This window comes from Styela clava, chromosome 3, assembly GCF_964204865.1.
Source record: "Styela clava chromosome 3, kaStyClav1.hap1.2, whole genome shotgun sequence".
NCBI lineage: Eukaryota > Metazoa > Chordata > Ascidiacea > Stolidobranchia > Styelidae > Styela > Styela clava.
Genome location: NC_135252.1, coordinates 5,909,121 through 5,928,797, shown reverse-complemented (window position 1 = coordinate 5,928,797; position 19,677 = coordinate 5,909,121). Strand labels below are relative to the sequence as shown.

Below are 19,677 nucleotides of genomic sequence, written 5' to 3'. Positions count from 1 at the left end.
GTCACGCTTATAACCGAATTGCGTAAGTCATTTTTGGCGGTTTTGAGTTTTTCATAAAATAGGTATTTATGTTATGCTGCGCACCTGTCTGTTAACTCAGATTTTATTTTAAGAATTCCGAAACCCATAAAAATAGAGATTTTGTATGATATGCAAATTTGTTCAATTGTTTCTTCATAATGAATTATCATTGTTAACGCATGACTATTGTGACGTCACAAAGACAATATAACCTCGGCGAAGGATTTTCGAGTTTTGCATCTCAGATTCTAGCTTAGCGCTTATAAATTTCAATTTCTACTACAGTATAGGAAGGCGTGCACTTGTGATATTCACTGTCTGAGTCCAATTCACCTTGGTTGGCTTTTATATAAGGGTACATTGCTGTTTTATTCTTTATATTTAACTTTAGTCTTAACACGGTGGATGTGCAGAGCGTGTTGTATTGATGGAATATATATTTTTAAACATAAAAAATAATGTAATTGAAGCGAATTAGCTATTTTGGGAATTAGACTTCGTATATACTAAGAATTACATTCGTTTTTGGATTGTTTAGTTTTCAGGACTGGTGCATATAGTAAAGTTGCAAAATTGCGTATGTTCCCAAGTCATAGACACATTTCTGCCTAAGTCACAGTGCGCCATTATGACGTCAAATTAACTTAAATCCGGCTACGATCAAAAAATTGAACCATGGCAAATTATTGACTCTCAATGGCATAGCAATATCATTAGGAAGTTTTTTACGTTTTTCTCAAAACTGCTAAAAATGACTTGCGCAATTCGGTTATTAGCGTGACGATATATACATATATATAGTTAAGTTCATCGTTCATGCGGCATCGTAGCAACTCAACATAGCAGTAGAGCAGTTTTTACATATATGCAGTGCTGGGATTCAATTTCTTCGTCAGCCGGTTCCATCACAAAAGTCATATTTTCAGCCGGTTCTATTACAAAAAGTCATATTTTTAGCAAATAAACCAGTAATGCTAACCGGTTCGCTGATCTCATAAAATTCCGTTAGACGGTTTTATAGAACCGGTGCGAACCGGCTGAATCCCACCACTGCATATATGTGAAGGAATTGCCACAAAACGTTACACATTGTTTGCAATCTAAGGTTTAATCTCGAGAATCGATTCCAATGCATCGGAATCGATTATAGTCGATTCCGCGAAGAATCGATTCTGTAATCGAATCCGTACTCGATTTCGTCATCCCTAACTGTGGACAATCACTGAAGTAAATGGTACGCCAAAGTATGTTGTTTATGAAAAAATTCTTGCCAAATCGATAAAACTACTCTCTTTGCGTCAAACCATTCAGGTTGCGTCGATAAAACGGAAGAATATTTTCAACGTAAATTGGAGGCACTGTCAACGCAAGAAGGAGTCATGAGAGTTTTAGTACTGTAAATAAATACGCGATATCTCACGAATGCGAGATTGAATCTGCTTCAGATTTTGCATGTGCATTCATCATATGTCGGACCAGTAGCCTATTGATTTTGGATAAATATGTCGTATAATTAGCGAGTTATTAATTAATTAGTGATGGGACACAAAGTGTCATTATGGAGTAAGAGCGCTGTTTTGGGGATCCCCCAACTTTCGATCGTTAAGTCTTCGGTCTCTGACCGATATTCTTGTTTATTTCTTACGAAATAGCAAGTTTTCAAAAACTCACAGACGATATACACGTGCATTGTTCTTATTAAGATAAATATATAGAATATATAATCCTTCACGAATGGAGCAAAACGGTATTGAAAAAGACATACGTGTTTGTGTCTCACTGCAAATGCCACCAATTCTCTTTTAGAAAAAACACATGTTGAAAATATCCCTAGCCATTTCACTATCTCCTGATGGCTACGCCTATAATAGCGGCAAACGATCGCCTGCCTTATCCTTTGGGTTGCCAACTTCACGCACGATAGCTTTGCATATTATTGTTTTTTTTTAATATGTCACAATACATTTATTTTACATATATATATCACTTGGTGTCATAATAAAATGCACGAGTCCTATGATGTCATTGTGGTGGGGGCCTCACAAATACCACCCACTATTATTAATTTAAATAAATAAAAAGTTCGCGAACTTATAACAATGTCGTTTAAGTATATCGTTGGTCCATTTTTTGAAACAATTTATATACCAGTTCGTATAAAGTTGGATGACTTACGGTAAACGAGAGTAAAGCTCCATTAAATGAATTCTAAAGTACTAAATTTGTGTTACAATAAGATACTTACGCCAACCACTCAAGCATATTTGATAGTAACTTGTATTTTAAATCACTTTATGAAGCTGTAATAGAAGGCTGCCATACCCGCTCCTGGTCGCGAGAATTGATGCATGGCCCAATTATTGATGAAAAAAGATCAAAAAATATTCATTTATTTATTAAGAAATTTTAGTTTCGTCGTTGTTTCTTAAATTTGCATGACTATATATATATATATTCTTATATTAAAAAAGGAAAGACTTTAGTAGGGTAAAAGGAGTAGTAGGGTAAAGTGATATAGTTTTTCAGATTGAGACTAATTCATATATTCGACCGACTAAAATTTGAGGCCCCCTGGGGCTTGAGACCCCTAGACTTCAGCCCACCTCGCCTAATGGCAAATCCGGCTGTAGTGTATTCTGCCTTTAGATCTTTATAAACAAGCACCAAGTTTCCATTACAACACCACTTTATTGTAAGAGTCAAGCACTTCAAAATTAAGACACCATAGCAGTAACAGACAAAACAGCAAGTCTTAACACGTGCACAGATATAACAACAATCACAGCCTCGGATATACCGATTATAGTATATTATAATATATAACGCTTTGGGATATATAAGGTCAAATCAGTCTCAACCCCGTGCAACTAACTTGTTCCATTATGGCGTCATATGGACGCCATTTCGATCATTCGGCTCGAGTAGTGTAACGCAGCTTACCATAAATCTGAAACAAAAAACCGGGACGGTGCGATTTGGCAAACATTCGGTTGATTGCCAGTCTTTGTAATATTGAAACGTCCACCATGCCATTGCGGGTATATACGGCTGTAAATCTCTATACTGATCATTGAATTAGAAAAATCACAAAAAAATAGTTTGTATTATTTATTTAGACCAAAAGTATTTGTTCGCAGATGGAACCCTTCTCAAAAATTCTTGTTTTGATTTTGTCATAAAACTGATAACAAGAGACATCACCATTAAATTTGCAGGTTACGAGTGCTTTTATATTTTCTTCTGGCATTCTGAACCTGCTTCCAGACCAGAAAATTTGAACAATGGAGAAAAAATCTGTTCAACAGATGCCGATGTTCTGGCAAACAAAATGAACGAGTTTCTGCAAATTCGAAATGCTAATATTTCTGTTAGAAAAAACGTTAAACATCTCTGTCCACTTAAATTCAACCGCAAAGTAAGCCAAATTGCATTTGGACCATGCTCAGATAAATATCTCTTTATCAGTATTCGTCGAAAAGTGCATCTCTATTCAAAACCTGACTAGCTAACCAAACATAACATTTATCAATTTTGCAAACCAAACACTTTAGTCCAGTTTAAATCACCCTTTGAATTTGGCCATATGTGGGGCCTGGGGAGCATTGTAGACTTCATCATGCAGCTCTATATACCGCAAACATTCTTTTTAAATACAGTTACATCGATTTCGCCAAAGCGTTCCATGGATTCCAGAAGTACAAGTGATTGCGACGGAATTAACATTCTTCACCCTTTTTCCTTCAAATTTAGCTTCACCTCTGACATCTACGGCAGGGGTCGGCAACCTTTTGTCGTTCGCGGGACAAAATTAAGGGTTGTGAGTCATTGGCGGGCCGTACATATTTTTAGAAAGCTGAAACCGAACGGATGATACTTTTTATAATAAAAATCAAGCAGTAATACATCTTTCGAATAGAATATAGATTTATTTCCTCATTGCATCGCAAAAAATTGCATTTGAATATTTTCAGCGCCATTGAACCCTTTGCACTTCGCATCATTTTTCTGCGTTTTGTTGCCATTTGTCTAATTATAATTAAATTATAGGCTCATTAAACAAGTAGTTGTGAATTATATACTTGTTAGGTTATAATATAATTTAGTTTAAAAAATATAATCGTCAAAACAGCTGTTTTGTTACTATAATTTAGTGAAGCGTCACGAGCCGGATTATAATATTTTGCGGGCCGGATCCGGCCCTGGAATCGTAAGTTGCCGACCCCTGATCTACGGCATTAGTATTATCTTTTTTCAAAATTAAAATAATTTTGTTGAAGTAGGTGAGCTGGCAAAGGACAAATTTCAAGTGAAGTTCGTACGCTGGAACATTTAAGCATAAGAGTAGGACATCCTTCTTGAGAATTTGAATAACTTATCAAGCTTTCAAACAGTTCCGTAATCCTTTGCAAAGCAGGTAATAAAGGGAAAACCCGAGTGTTGCCATGCTGTAATAGCCGTTGATACTCACTATCAACAAAATCGCAGAATGATTTCTCCTCTGTTACTCGGACAGTGTAAATGTAATAATATTTATACATTTCGACAACAACACAAACAGGCAAAGTATCTACGACATGTTGAAAATGGCATCGCAGTGCACTGTTGAACTACATGGTACGCACAATCTATACCGGTTATATTTCTTTTAATTTGAAAAAAAAGCATTATTTGTTTTTCGTCTTTTTACGCCTTCAAAGTTGATGTTGCAATTATCCGCACAGAATCCAACAACTTTTCCGAGAAAAGAGAGCAAGTATTCAGTAAAAGTTTTGGCGGTTTCCCCGGGTAAAGATTTGAATTCTAATAGTTTTATCTTCACACCAACATCAGGTAAAAAAATAACGAACCACAACTGGAACAAGCTTTAAATTCTTTCTGTTTGATGCATCGAAGGTTACTGATACGAAACTGGTTTAAAGTAAATCATTATTAGGTTCAGAGGAGAACAGCGGAGCAATTCAATTAAAAATCATCGACTCTCATTTATTTCTGGCTAAACGTGCAAAATCAGCGAATCCGCTTATCAGACAGCGGACATCAGAAATTTTAACTGTGTATATTTACAAGTTAATGCAAATTTAGGCTAAAAAAATTAAAATTAATTTAGAGGTGCAGTCAAAACTTTGTGTGATAGGCAAATGTCGGCTGCCAACGACAAACAATCATCCGAATTTGTTATCGCAAAAAATTGGTCAGTCGAGTCGATGCCTCAATTAATGTTTTGTGCTTCCTGCTGTGGATATGATCGTTGACATCAGAACGACCGTCTTTACTAATAGGAAAACAGATCTGCAATGCGTACAGTGTACCTTTCCTCCTTCAGTTTGCGCAAAATAAGGAAAATCTCCTTTCAACTCATTAGAAAATTTGTACTTTTTTATGGCATTTCGACAACTTAACGGCATTGTAGTTAACGCCAGAAAACGCATTAAAACATATACCGATTGTGACATAACAATAGAGCAATTTTTTACTCTCTGAACTAGCGAAGTGTGTCGCAAAACAGTGGTAAATGGGCTGCCACCATTAAAAAAAATTTGTAACAATAAGGAATATGAATTTTTCACCCATGACAGCCGTGCTGACAAACCGGGACATTTGAGTCAACCGGCCGGGACGCCGGGACAGCTCGTCAAAACCGGGACTGTCCATGCTAAACCGGGACGTATGGTAAGCCTAAGGGTAAAGTGATATAGTTTTTCAAATTGAGACTAATTCATATATTCGACCGACTAAAATTTGAGGCCCCCTGGGGCTTGAGACCCCTAGACTTCAGCCCACCTCGCCTAATGGCAAATCCGGCTGTAGTGTATTCTGCCTTTAGATCTTTATAAACAAGCACCAAGTTTCCATTACAACACCACTTTATTGTAAGAGTCAAGCACTTCAAAATTAAGACACCATAGCAGTAACAGACAAAACAGCAAGTCTTAACACGTGCACAGATATAACAACAATCACAGCCTCGGATATACCGATTATAGTATATTATAATATATAACGCTTTGGGATATATAAGGTCAAATCAGTCTCAACCCCGTGCAACTAACTTGTTCCATTATGGCGTCATATGGACGCCATTTCGATCATTCGGCTCGAGTAGTGTAACGCAAACAAGCCTAATTTTAGTAGTTTTAAAAGGCTATTGGGGCAGATTTATATCAGTAGTTATATTTCGAGGGCGCAGAAATCCGATAGGATGTCTCAATCAGTATCGAACCCAATACGGGGCACTCACATTAAGAATCCACGACGCTCGGTAACAAACATAATATAGACGCAACGCACGGTTAGTAAAGTAACGTTTATTTCGATTTTCCGTAACACTAAAACAAATATATAGACAATGCAAGTCAACACACACACATATAGCCTACAGAAAATCGGAAAAGTAGGCAAAATCTAAAACTATTCAAGACCTGCTGATGCTAGGGCTACCAACCGTCCCGGGAATGGCTGGGACAGTCCTGGAATTGACGTCTGGCGTCCCGGTGGTCCGGAATTTACTGACAACCAAGGCGTCCTAATGAGTGCAACAAAACCTCCATGATGATTTTTCTATTAGGATAGTAGACACACACAGTTTCACACTACAACAGGCTTAATTGACTAAAACGAACTAAACTTTTCGACAGTAAAGGCAACGTCAATTGGGACTGTAGCTAAATATTGATGTCAATGTTACATTAGAAATTCGCCATTTTTAGACACTCCAGCTGCGTAATTGAATTGTACACGTCTTTACCAATGGCAGTACAACGAGAGAGAGAGAGTTTTATTATTTTGTCAACCAAAAAATACAGTCAGCAATAAAATAGCCAGCAAATAAAACTGTTTTGGTATGAACAGGAGGGAACGATACGGATATCGAAGTCGAAGTCAGCTCCCATCATATATGCTGAAGTGATTAGTATTAACACTGAAAGATGACTGGTGGCAAAACTTGAACTATGTAAAGTGTTGAATGACATTTAAATATAATGTTAAATTCATAACACGTATGCAAAAAAATATTAACATATATATTCTCAAAAACACAAACGGGGCAAATAAAATCAAAGACAAGGCTTAAGACATACGGAGAAAATTAGTTTCTAACATGCACCTCAACAGCTTTATTAAAATGCCAAACAAAACAACGAAACTTTTATCACAGAAGGCTATACCGTTACCGGTACCTACCACGTTACCGTATCTCGTTTAATTTAATTTTAGCGTCACAGATATTCCGTCTTTCTATTTAATGCTACAAGATTTTATTACCTGTTTCTTTGCTCTCAATATGCACCGCGTCTAATTGAATGCCAGTGTTACGCCTTCAGAATCTGACGTTTATTGCCGACTGCTAGACAATGCGCATCACAATACAGCAATAGTATTGTTGTGACACAGTCCATTATTGCCATCTCCATGGTTACCAAGTTAGTGATGTTCAGAGTCGTGTTTTGTTGAAGTGAGCGACTGTTGATTATAGCAGATTGCCTCGAGATATTGTATGCATTTTATTTTCCAATTTACTTACACTTGTCACTTGATTCGACTTTTTCTTCTTTATAATATAGTGTCCAGAGTTATTTTATAGGTGCCGCTGCTCGATAACCACCACTGATTTCCCGCGTCCTTTTCATCCTGTAACATGGCCTATTTATAATTCATTGCCATTTGCATGTTTGCGCCTATTTAAACTATGGTTATATATAAACTCCTTATTAGTGTTTATAGTGTTCGCAATCAGGCTATTTCTAGCCAATATATACAACACGTATCAGCATTTCAGACCTTTACTTACCCGATTAATCAGGGAATACCCTACGAGTTATCCGGTGGGATGGGATTTTCAAACCTGTACCGGTACATTTTATTCTTAAAACATAACTTCCGAGTTTCCAAATTAAATTAGATGACGAATCTTGGGTGTCGCTGCTCGATAACCAAATTTGGTTCCCCGCGGCTTCCCTTCCCCAGTAAAAATGTGTGTTAAATTTTGTTTATCTTTTGATTTTGTATGTTATTTTTTTGCTGGTTGGAAAAAATAAAATTGACTATGACTATGACTATGACTATATAAAACTGCGTTACTGGGAAGCGATTACACTGACCGATGGTGGGTATCACAGCGACAAAATTGTGATATCATGAGTAAACTAAAAGTATCAGCGATAGGGACTGGCAGTCCGGCATCCTCTGCTTATTTTCCAACAGATATCGCAATTTCTCACACAATGTTGCCAATCTAAAGATAAATTAAAAACTTAGTTCTGTAGTAAAATATAGGAAACGGATTACATTGATCTTTCACTATGCTTTTCAAAAAACTTGGATAAATACGGTAAATGTTTTATTTCGAAAATTCCATATTACCCCTAAAATTAGAGAATTCTGAACAGGCAATGCAGGATAGGCAATGCAATTTTCTGATTGTACAATAAACCTTGAATTCCGACTTTTCAGTGGGGCTTAGGCACGTTTAAGGCGTGGCCCTGTAATATTATACATAGAAAGGGGATTTCCCTTAGAACAGCTGTGATTAGAAGTAGCCTAATGTATTACAAAGTTATGTTTTCGAATAACCTTAACTAAGATTTAGGATGATAAATACTTTTGTTGGATATTTATATATTTAATTGCATTGCTGTTTCCCATAACTCTTTTGTTATTTCTGAAACATATCTTAGACGTCGAACGATACGACGATGTCGGCGTCGGGGATTTACCTTTGGAAATACCCTTAATCGCGACCGAAATATCGGATCTATGTTTACTTGGTCTTTGTTCGCAATCACGCCTTTTATACAGTTTAAAAGTGTTGCTTTATCATACAGGTGGCTACTCCAAATTAATATTTAACCACTGAAGCTTGTTGGCAGGTAAAATAATTGTCTGGAGCATTTGTATTATAAAGTACGCATATAGATTTTCTATAGATGTAAAAGGAAATAGCCGTTTATTCTGACATATGAGGAAGAGGTATAGTTATAAGCTATATCAGGGGTTTGCAGCCTTTAATACAAGAGGGCCAGATACAAATAACTGGGTGAAACCTCTGCTGCACCTTTATGTAACATTGACCTTCTTATAGTTGCAGGCACAAACATAATCAGATATTGGTTAGTTATCTTATGGCATGTGTTGTTGATATCTCACAAGCTAGTTGTTAGTGCATTGTCACATCATAGGCCTGTAGGCATGGATAATAAATTGTACTCCAGATTGAAATTACTCGCACTTACCAGATTAAACTAATTAAAACTAGTTTCGTGGTCCACATACTGACATACCATTAAAAATTGGCACTTCACACACTTTTTTGTGGGCCACATTTGGCCCACGGGCCGCTGGTTACACACCCCTGCGCTATATGATTGACTGCTTCAGCCATAGGTTGTATTAATTATTAGGAAATTTGATTGATTGGGAAGTTTTCTATTTGTGTCCAAATTTACCAACTGGTAAATTCAAGACTACAAGGTGATTTCGGAGGGGATTTTCATTGAGAATATATATCATTAGTAGAAAACACTGTAGATATGTTTTTATATTTACGGTTCCTCCTTAAGATGAAAAGTGATTGATGGGCCTTGCGTTTTTATTACAGTTTCATAGTGTTTTTCTCTGGTCTACTGGGCTGGGTTGCTTAGATCCTGGGCTTTAATTTCAACAAGCAATTCTTGTTTTGAAAGAAATCTTTTATACTAATGGTAGATGCTTTGATTGACTGTTTGTGATCTGCTTTTGAATGTTTTTCATTGCTTCCCATTATGGAGCTTGGAGAAACAATAAACTATAAGTTTGTTGGAAATAAAAAAGAAATCAAAGTTGGGCCAGTGATTGGAGATGGGACCCAGTCGAAGATATATAAGTATGCTATTTAATTAAACAGGTGTATAAAACGGTATATAAACAATATACCGGTATATGAAAGTATAATTTTAGTATGACAATGCATAATAGAAAACTTTAATACGAAGCAGTATCTTCATGAATATTTGCACCAACTTATATTTATCCAATATTTCATTCTTGCAATTGCTTACCAAGCCTGTATTAAATAGATTATCATATATAGTATATTGGTGAAATGATTATACTTACATATGCCCATTTGACCTTATACTGATAAATTATGCTATATTGTTTTCTTTGGTATGCTGAAGGGTTAAGTTTTATAATTTGAAAATGGCACCAAATACATATCGTGGGGTTAGACTAGGTATAAAGAGAATTTCAGTTGTTATGTCCAAATGAATGCCCTCTTTATTAGATATTCAACTTGCTATATTTTGTATCATGGTAAGAGAATCACACGACCAATATTTTTTTTCATTCAAATCATTACTATATTTCATTTTTATTTCATAGGGGGGTGTTTGCGAAAAAATTTGTTGCTGTGAAAGCAATGCTTTATGACCGAGATGCTGTGGAAGTTGAAATTCTTCGAAAGCTAGATCATCCGAACATCATTAAAATATTCTTTACGGTATGTTCTTACAAGAGCTACATGATGCTGTGCGATGTTTTTTGGCAACTTGTGTTTAATAGGGCCCACATGAGCATAAGTTAGAATTTAAAATAAAAAAATATTAGAAATTGCCCTTCAAATTTTTCAGACGCCTAATTTTAAGATCCACTGGAATTTTATCTTCTTAGCGTTTAATTGAAAAGTCACATCCAATTTTCGAAAAATTCATATCCAAATATCATTACAAATTTTTATAATCCCATAATTTGTTCATAAAAAAACTTTTTAAATATAAGTCTTAAAGTTGTATGACACAGCTACCGATAAGTTTGTTAATAAATAAGTGGTATTTTATTTGCTTTACGTAAAATCCTTTATATTCATTTGTATTCTAATTGTTTGCCATTATAATGATACAAATGGGATGTGAGTCAGTCGGGATGCTTGCTATACCTGTCTGTAGTCATTCATATTATTATTAGTCAATGTCACAAGGAAGTAACTGCCGATGACGTAGTAATATTATATTTTGTTTGTGCACATGACTTTTCCTGGGTGAATCTTCTTTATTTATTCTTTATTTATATATTATATTTAGGACAAAGATGATATCACACAGTTCATCGCATTGGAGTTGTGTTCTCACACCTTGAAACAGGTAAAAAATAACCCAATCTAAATACAAAAAATCTTTTTAAATTCACAATGATGTGTAAATAAATTCTTTTAGTATGTGGAGGAAATTTCCCCAAGAATGCTCAATGAAATTGAAGTGTTAAAACAAATTACCAAGGGATTGAATTACCTCCACAATGGACAAAAGTATTGCACAGGTATTTGTTCATGACAATTTCTCTCCTTACTCCTTATGATATATATATATATATATATATAAATAAGATAGGTAATAGGTATCATATTACCAGTATGTGTCCTATGTCTGATCTGATAATATGTGCTCTGAATTAATGTGGAATAAATTTCATTTTCTGGTGTATAGATAGCTTTGATATAATTGCCTTAAAAAGATAGCAAGGATGTTGATCATTGCAACAGCATTCTATATATTCTTGAAAAAATAAGAAAAAAGTGTACAAATGCCTCAGTTTTAAGCCAGCAACTTAAGTTTGTGAAATTATGGAATGGAGACATACTTCAATCTATAAAATTGTATTTTTATCCCAGCAGAGTTGAAATGCATCAAGCTCATTTAATTATATAGCGAAATACCACCTCTTATCTGTTGTGAATTCATATAAGAAAAAATGTGCTTGGTAGAGGAAGATAGAAGCAATAGAATATGGGAACCAAACTGCAACAATTAAAAATTCTTTCATCTTTGCAATTATCATCCTTCATGAAATTCAAATCTGCATTGTGATAAACTGTCGAGAGTAATCTTAATTCTTGTACAATGCATTTTAATAATAGGGCATTTAGTAGATAGTCATTGTGATGGATGGTTCAGATATCCCTTTGATTACTTAGAGTTTGACTGAATAAGGGTGAGCATATTGTATGTGACAACTTGCTGAAAAATAGTAATAAATAATAAAATAAATAACGAATCCTTGATGGAAATCATATAGTGTTACATATAAACCTTGACTCTTAGTTCACAGAGATCTGAAGCCTTCGAATATTCTTTTTCAATACGTTGATCGAGAAAAAATCTGGAGAGTAAAAATATCTGACTTCGGTATAAGCAAAGAATTTTATAGTGGTAAGACATCAACTCACTCTAAATTGAAAGGGACGAGTGGATACACAGCACCTGAACTACTTACGATGTTTGACGATGTCGATTCCAAAGCTGGAAAAATCAGGAAGGTATACACTGACAATATCGTCTTTACTCATCTTGGCAGGAAATGAAAAATTGCCTCGTAGACCATACTCAATATATGCTCAATTTCATCAGAGATGATCTGATATTATATTTTTGTCCACTGATATATTAATTATGACTGACAGTTTTTAAAACATGGAAGAAAAACTTATAAGGCCCTTCTTATATCGAAAATCTTGACCAGTTCAGATATGGTAAATCATTCTAGATGCGTGGCTAGTGGAAAACCCGGGAACTAACTTGTGTTTACATTAACCTTACTGCATGACAGCACTTCTTCTGTTCATAACCATCTCCCATAAAATTTCCAGCTTAAACTGATAACCGCTGGTCGATTACCTCCACCATCAAGTCCATGCTTCTGAAACAAATACCTGACTAACTAATCCCATACCCAACAGGAACTGGTAACAGCATGAGAGGCCGGGGTTTGCCATGATGATTGAGCCCCTTATTCGGCTTTTCTCTTCCCCGGGATAAACATGCAAATCATATCCTAACTTAGAAGGCTAAATAGATGCAGCAACTTGCAGTACGATTAAGCCTTATTATCACTTTTTCTCTCTCAGGGATAAACGAGAAATCTTATCTTACTCTCATTATTGTAATCTTATCTTACTCTCATTATTATTTATAGATGGATTTTCGTATGTCTCTGTAAAAATTATTGAAGATGCTATTATGTATAGTCTGAAGTGTTTATATTTACTATATAGCTTTGGAAATATGGTATTTTCAATTTTTCACCCATTCAAAGAAATTGCCTCATTGTCACGATTTGATTCTTGTCTAACATAAAGTAAAATTAATTTGAGGAAATTATAATTAGCTCTAAGCCCTTCTTATTCTTTCTCTTTTTTTTCGCACTTCTTATTACTATTGAAAAACATTAGGATCTGCGTAATTATGTGATGTTCCCTTTTCTTGTTCCTTGTAAATTTCATTCTTATTCTAGTACTTTTGTGGAATTGATTTCTGAGGCCTCTTAAACAGGCTCAACACTCAAAAATTTATTTTCCCCCTATTGCAATTATGATGCCTTCTTTAGAGTGTCCTGTCCTGGAAGAATCTCTCCTTAGGGGTCGGTTGACCTTGGAAGTCTTGCTCGTCTCCTTCCGTATATATTTTTATGCTTATTGTTGTTTGCTTATGCTTACTGTATTACGTACTTGTATCGGAAATAAATCATTATCTGTCTATTGTATTAAATATAAATTCAATTTAAAAGAAATTCTTAGGGGCTCCCGAAGTATGCGAACCAAGATGGCGGACATCGGAATGTAATATGTGTACTAGGTTAGGGTTAGGCCATAATTTTAGGTATAAATAATACGGGAGGCTCTTGGCTAGTCTTCGAACTGATAATAGGACTAAAATAAGGAAAATTGGAAAAAAATTATCGCCTAACCCTAACCTGTTACCCATGTTACGTTCCGATGTCCGCCATCTTGGTTCGCATACTTCGGGAGCCCCTAAGAATTCCTTATAAATTGAATTTATATTTAATACAATAGATAGATAATGATTTATTTCCGATACAAGTACGCAATATTATATTTTGTTTGTGCACATGACTTTTCCTGAGCACCAATTCTTATCTTGTATTGTAAGGATAAAATATGTATTGTTCATTTTTATACTTTGTTTGCTTCATAGGAAACTGATATGTTTTCTCTTGGTGTCATCTTCTATTACACTTTAAGTGATGGCCATCATCCATTCAGTGATAATCAATATGATGTTGATGCGAAAGTGCAAGTTGGTGAACCTTCTCTAGACTATCTCAAAGAAGAACGTAAGTGATTAATATCTGTATTAAGTATCTGGCTAAATGTGGGAAAAATACTGCTCTCGCAGGAAGTAAAAGAACAAACAAATAGGATGAATGCAAAAAAGAAATCATCAAAGGCAATACAATGATTCTTCCCAATAAAATAAGCCTTTTGTACTACATAGCATTATCCTGAATATTTACTGAACACAGCCTTCTACAGATGATTCTTGAATAAACTTGAGGAAAAGGGTATGCAACTCAGGATTCATCATATCTGTGTACTTGTCAACCTTTACTTTGGATAACAAATTTGTATTTTTTCATCTTTTACACCATTTTTTAATGTTTTTAATATACAGATAAAGAAGCGACTAAAAGTCTTATTCTTTCGATGATAAACAAGAATTATAAGGAAAGAATTCCAGTTAAACAAGTCAAAGCGCATCATATTTTCTGGGATGCCAAGAAAAAAATAGACTTTCTGCAGGTGAAAACTAGTTATTATTTAATTCTTTGCTTTTATTGCATTCAACTTGATATTAGTTAACAACAGCCTCACTTTTCCACTGGCAACGGGGTCAATTATTTTTTGTTTATTCATATCCAAATTTTACTTAAATTGTTCAAAATGAAGATGGAAAGAAAACAGGTACTCAATTAATATAATGTTTTTTATAGACTGCTTCAAACTTCCTTGAAAATCGCCGAAAACATGATGATGTTATTAACCAACTGGAAGAAAAATGTGAGGAAGTAACTGGTGGACAATTTTGGAAGGACGTGATTTGCAGTGAAACATATAACCCAGAAGTAAAAAGAGTCATTGAAAAATATAAAGGCTGGGAGAACAAAACAAAACTTCAAGACTTGTTGAGATCTATAAGAAATTGGGTAAGTATGCTTCACTATGCAATGAGAGCAGTCCTAAGCAAGCAGTGAGTCACTGTTGTTGATATGATATGTTTTCATATCTAAGAGAAGCGGCAGTGAAGATAAGAAAGCTTAATCATATGCTAGCTAAGGTATCCTGGTCAGTTAGAAGTTCATGCTATGCATAGGAATTGTAATCTTGTTTAAAGTTCCTACTCTATGAGCATATATGGTGGAGCAAACCATATGTGACCAGCAGTTATTTGAACCACCATATAATAACAAGAATTTCGGCATTTATTTGTATATGATTATCTAACATTTGATAACAAATTTCAACATATGTATGAGGAAATCAGCAGCATTGTTGTCTTTGTTGAATGAATATTGATTATTTGATGTGTGTGAAGTATTTTAGGCATGATATGACTCTAAATATTACAAAATTAGTATGTGATATCTTGTCATTGTTGAAAAAGTTTTACCGGTATGTGAAATGTTGATAGTGATTTTGCCATGTTATGGAAATTTTTTACCACAGGTAAATCCAATATTAAGTTATCAGTTGCACACTGTTATTCTATTGTCTATTTGTATAAATTATTACATATCTTTAAAATGAAATGGTGACTGGTTTATGTTACTGGAATTCTATGATGAACAGGAAACATATAGGGTAAACATATATGTTTATTACTACAGTCTCAGCATTATCATGACCCTAAGACCACAGAGAAATTCAAAAAAGAGGTTGGAGAACATGAGGCCGGTTTTGTGAAATTCTTCATATCTCATTTTCCAAAACTTCTTCCAGTTACTTTTGATGTTTTGAGAGGACAGAAGGACGAAGATATTTTCAAAAGATATTACTTTGGCACTGGGTAAGTGTTTTAACACCGTAAATAAAATACATGGAAAACAGGAATATACCTTGTCCTAAGCGAATGTGCAAACACCACACACAAAAAAATTGAGCGAAAAAAGTTATTATTTGTTATTCAAATATACATGCTCAGCTTGACGGTGTAGTGCATTTTGCTGCGCATTAGGAATTCTCTTGCCACCAGATCTCCGATTACCTGTGTGGGTTCGCAGGTTCGGATCTTGTGGGGATAATTATATACGAGAGGATTACTGGGCTCCTTGCCGCAATAGGGTGGTTCACGGCTTCCTCCACCATCAATTCATGCATCTGGCTAACCAATCTCATAGCCGATGTAGACTGATAACCGGACGATAAGCCATGGTTTTCCATTTGATTGAGCAGTCGTATCGCCTTTTCTTTTCCCAAGGATAAATGTGTAAATCCTATCATTAATTCTACATATATGATCATTCTTTTCACAAAGGTACCATGGAGTAAAATTTCAACTTTTGACTAATAACTCAAACTTAATTTTAATTATCTTGGATAACCTTACATTGATTTCAAAACTCCGAAACATGCAATGTATTGTGTGAACGAGTTTTTCATTCCACTTATTAACCTATTCAGTGATTTGTACCTTTCTGGCATCTCATCACATCTCTATGTCCATACTTAGTGGCAGTTGTCATGTAAAAGACATTTTCAATTTTAGTAAGTTAGGGTTTGAAATCTTGCTCCACACGACTTTGACTGCAAGTCACATTTTTTTTGAATATCAGGGATGTGGAAACATATGAAATGCAGATTGATGAGAAAATGGAAACCTCACTCGGTGCCGGTGAGTTTTTGTACTATTTTATAGTAATTATATTCAATTGGTATGGTCATGACCAGACCTGGCCAATGCCCAGCTCTGAGCAGTGTTTAAGCCACTTTGTAATGAAGCAATATCCATAGCTACATAAAACAGTTATAAGACTACTGTACCACCTTTTAATAGGATTTTTTAGTATTGCAATTTTTGGCAAACTTTTCTATATCAAGTTTCCACACAAATTTACCAGTAACATATATATAAGAAAACTTCAAAGTTTCGAATTATTTATTAACTATATTAGTTTTTGGGTAACTACTACAGACTGACTTATTTCCAGATATCAGTTATTTATACCATTTAAATTTTTTCATCATATAAATGCTAATCTTGAGCTAAATAAACTGAATTCAAAAAAATTATTTATAATACTGGTCACAAGGGTTCATCTTGGATTTAGCTATGATAAATATTAGCTTGTCTGTGCTAGTTTTAATTCCGTCTTTATTTAACACCCAATTATTTGTGTTCTTGCAGAGGCTTATGGAACAAGAATGGAAATGAGTGAAGCCGAGAACTTGGATGATGAGGATATTTTGCCTTCTTCGGTGTGTTTTCATTTGATTGATTTCTATAATGAATTTTATTGTGAATCATATAGCTAATTCTCTTTTTGAATTTTTTTGCTTTCTTTTAGGATGAAGAAGATGCATCAAGTCCAGGTTTGTTTTATTAATTCTTGTTTTAGAAATTCCTTTTTCAAATATTGAACCCTAGATTTTTAGCAGGTAATGCCAGTGGGCTCAACCTTAGAAATTTTGCACATAAACTATGCTAACAAAAACATCCTTAATACGCTATCCGAAATTGTCCAAAACAATTACTTTTATCCAGGGTTATTTGATAGTGTAATGGAGTGTAACTGCGTTTAGTCTGTTGAACTATAGAAAGGGGAGCATTATGTCTGGAGTTGAACGAATACCTTGGGTTTTTGAAATCAAATTGAAAGCCTTTGTCATGGGTTGTGATTTGGTATTATGTTAAGAAGTCAATGTTTTGTTTGACTGTTTTTAAGTCCTCGTGCCTGTGACATATCCAGGTTTAGGCCAGTTACACCCCAATTCTACATGCTTGAGACTCTCTTAGTCTCTCTGTGTTTGTACTATATGTCAATTAAGGAAGCGGAATGATATTAACACAATTTGATCCTGAATATGTCTATAATGTTAATTGCATCATTGAAATGTGATAAAAAACAAGATGGCAGTGATTTCAAAAATAATCTGTGCCAATTTTAATAATTAAGCATATATTAAATTTGATATACTTGATATATATAAATGCCCTATTGGATAGGTTTCCATTGGTTTTCATTTTTCCATCCTGTGAAGGTATTCTAGTCAGTGCTATTATGTTCTTTTATTGATTGTCGTAAAATCAACAAAATTGTTTCTATTTGTTATAGAAGAGCCGGTGAAGCTCACTCTTCGGGGATACCAAAAAGAACTGGCAGAACAAGCACTAGCTGGAAATAATTCATTGATTATTGCACCTACTGGTTTGTATTTTTATTTGCTATTTTGATATATTTATTTGAATTCTTTACTTGATAATTGATTTTAAATTTAGTATTATTATACAAATTTGTGTTTTAGGGTCTGGAAAAACAGCCGTAGCTAGTGAAATTATCCAAAATCATTTGAGAAGTGGAAAGTCAAGAGGCATTTTATTCTTGGTATCAAAAACAACATTGGCTCGTCAGCAGTATGAATTTTTTTCTAGGTTTGTAAAATTTTAGAAAAAATATAGTTGCATGGTCAAATTTGTATCTTTCAGCATTTGTTTTATTAGAAAAGGTTGCCTTTTTCTTATTTTATTCTATGCTATTTTTTATATTTAGGTATTTAAGTGACGACTTGGAAGAAAGTGAAGCAGCTTACTTAATTGGAGAAATTGCTACAAATGCTGCTGTTGGAGCAATAATTAAAACAATGAAATTGACAGTATTAACTCCACAGATTCTTATCGATGAGTTGAACAGGTAACATAAGTTTACTCAATCAAAGAGATACCAACAAGTTTCATCCACTGGAGAATATTATAATTTCTCTGATCATCAAAGGATTCTGGTATTTTCCGCATATTCCTTCTTATATTTCTTACTTCATATTATTATTGGAGCATTAATTAAAATGAGCTAAGTAATTTTTTTTTTGTATTTGTCATGGTGCAATAATTGATAATATACATTCACGAAATGTGGCTCGAACTTCCAATGAGGTTTTAGCATGTAGGTGGGCATGAATATAGGTAAAAAAAATAATGAGGTACTCAGGGTTGTTCAAAACGAATCGAATATTTGAATGTATTTCAAATTGTCGGGACACCTACAAGACTTCTGATTTACACATTCATTCCCATTACGTCGAAAAATTGAAAATTAATTAAAAATTGAAAAGTAATTGAAGCCGTAATGGTTACAAGACCCAATAAATTGCAGCAAGTTGGAAAACTTTTCCCGCTTTTTGGCAAGTAATTTTGACAATGATAGCTTCAACTTTTTACGTGGATAATTTTCTATTGCGCAAAATATACGAATCCATGACCGATACCATCATTCAAAATCATTATGCCCTATTAATTTAATTTTGTTCAACGTAACTCACAGTTGCGTCGACAATCTGTAGAAAATAAAATGTATGGTAAACTACCCGATATTATTAATTTCTGATTCGTATTTACAAAATAATAAACATATTATTGCAATTAAATACCACGGCCATCTGTGGACATAAAATGTGTGGTAAATTGCCGATATTATTAATTTTTGATTTCTTCTTTCGTGTTTACCAAATAATTAATGTGATATTACTCTAAAACACACCGGCGATCTGTGGACTGGAAATGTGTGGAAAACTGCCCGATATTATTCATTTTTGATTCGTATTTACTAAATAATAAAAGTAATAATAGAATTCTAAAATACTATGGGAATTCGTGGACACATAATGTGTGGTAAACT

At 34.4% G+C, this 19,677-nt stretch overlaps 1 protein-coding gene across 1 annotated transcript in view; it reads left to right on the top strand.

The window, feature by feature from the left end:
- Positions 1-9,620: 9,620 nt before the first annotated feature.
- Positions 9,621-19,677, top strand: part of LOC120343477 (ATP-dependent RNA helicase DHX58-like) — an 18,639-nt gene continuing 8,582 nt past the window's right edge. The window contains exons 1-15 of the mRNA XM_039412668.2: positions 9,621-9,880; positions 10,381-10,498; positions 11,079-11,138; positions 11,211-11,313; positions 12,096-12,310; positions 13,986-14,124; positions 14,463-14,590; positions 14,782-14,994; positions 15,676-15,854; positions 16,621-16,679; positions 17,193-17,263; positions 17,353-17,377; positions 18,121-18,213; positions 18,311-18,437; positions 18,556-18,696. Of these exons, the coding sequence (XP_039268602.2) occupies positions 9,780-9,880; positions 10,381-10,498; positions 11,079-11,138; positions 11,211-11,313; positions 12,096-12,310; positions 13,986-14,124; positions 14,463-14,590; positions 14,782-14,994; positions 15,676-15,854; positions 16,621-16,679; positions 17,193-17,263; positions 17,353-17,377; positions 18,121-18,213; positions 18,311-18,437; positions 18,556-18,696 (1,772 nt within the window). The 5' untranslated portion in view covers positions 9,621-9,779. The remainder of the gene's footprint in view (positions 9,881-10,380; positions 10,499-11,078; positions 11,139-11,210; positions 11,314-12,095; positions 12,311-13,985; positions 14,125-14,462; positions 14,591-14,781; positions 14,995-15,675; positions 15,855-16,620; positions 16,680-17,192; positions 17,264-17,352; positions 17,378-18,120; positions 18,214-18,310; positions 18,438-18,555; positions 18,697-19,677) is intronic.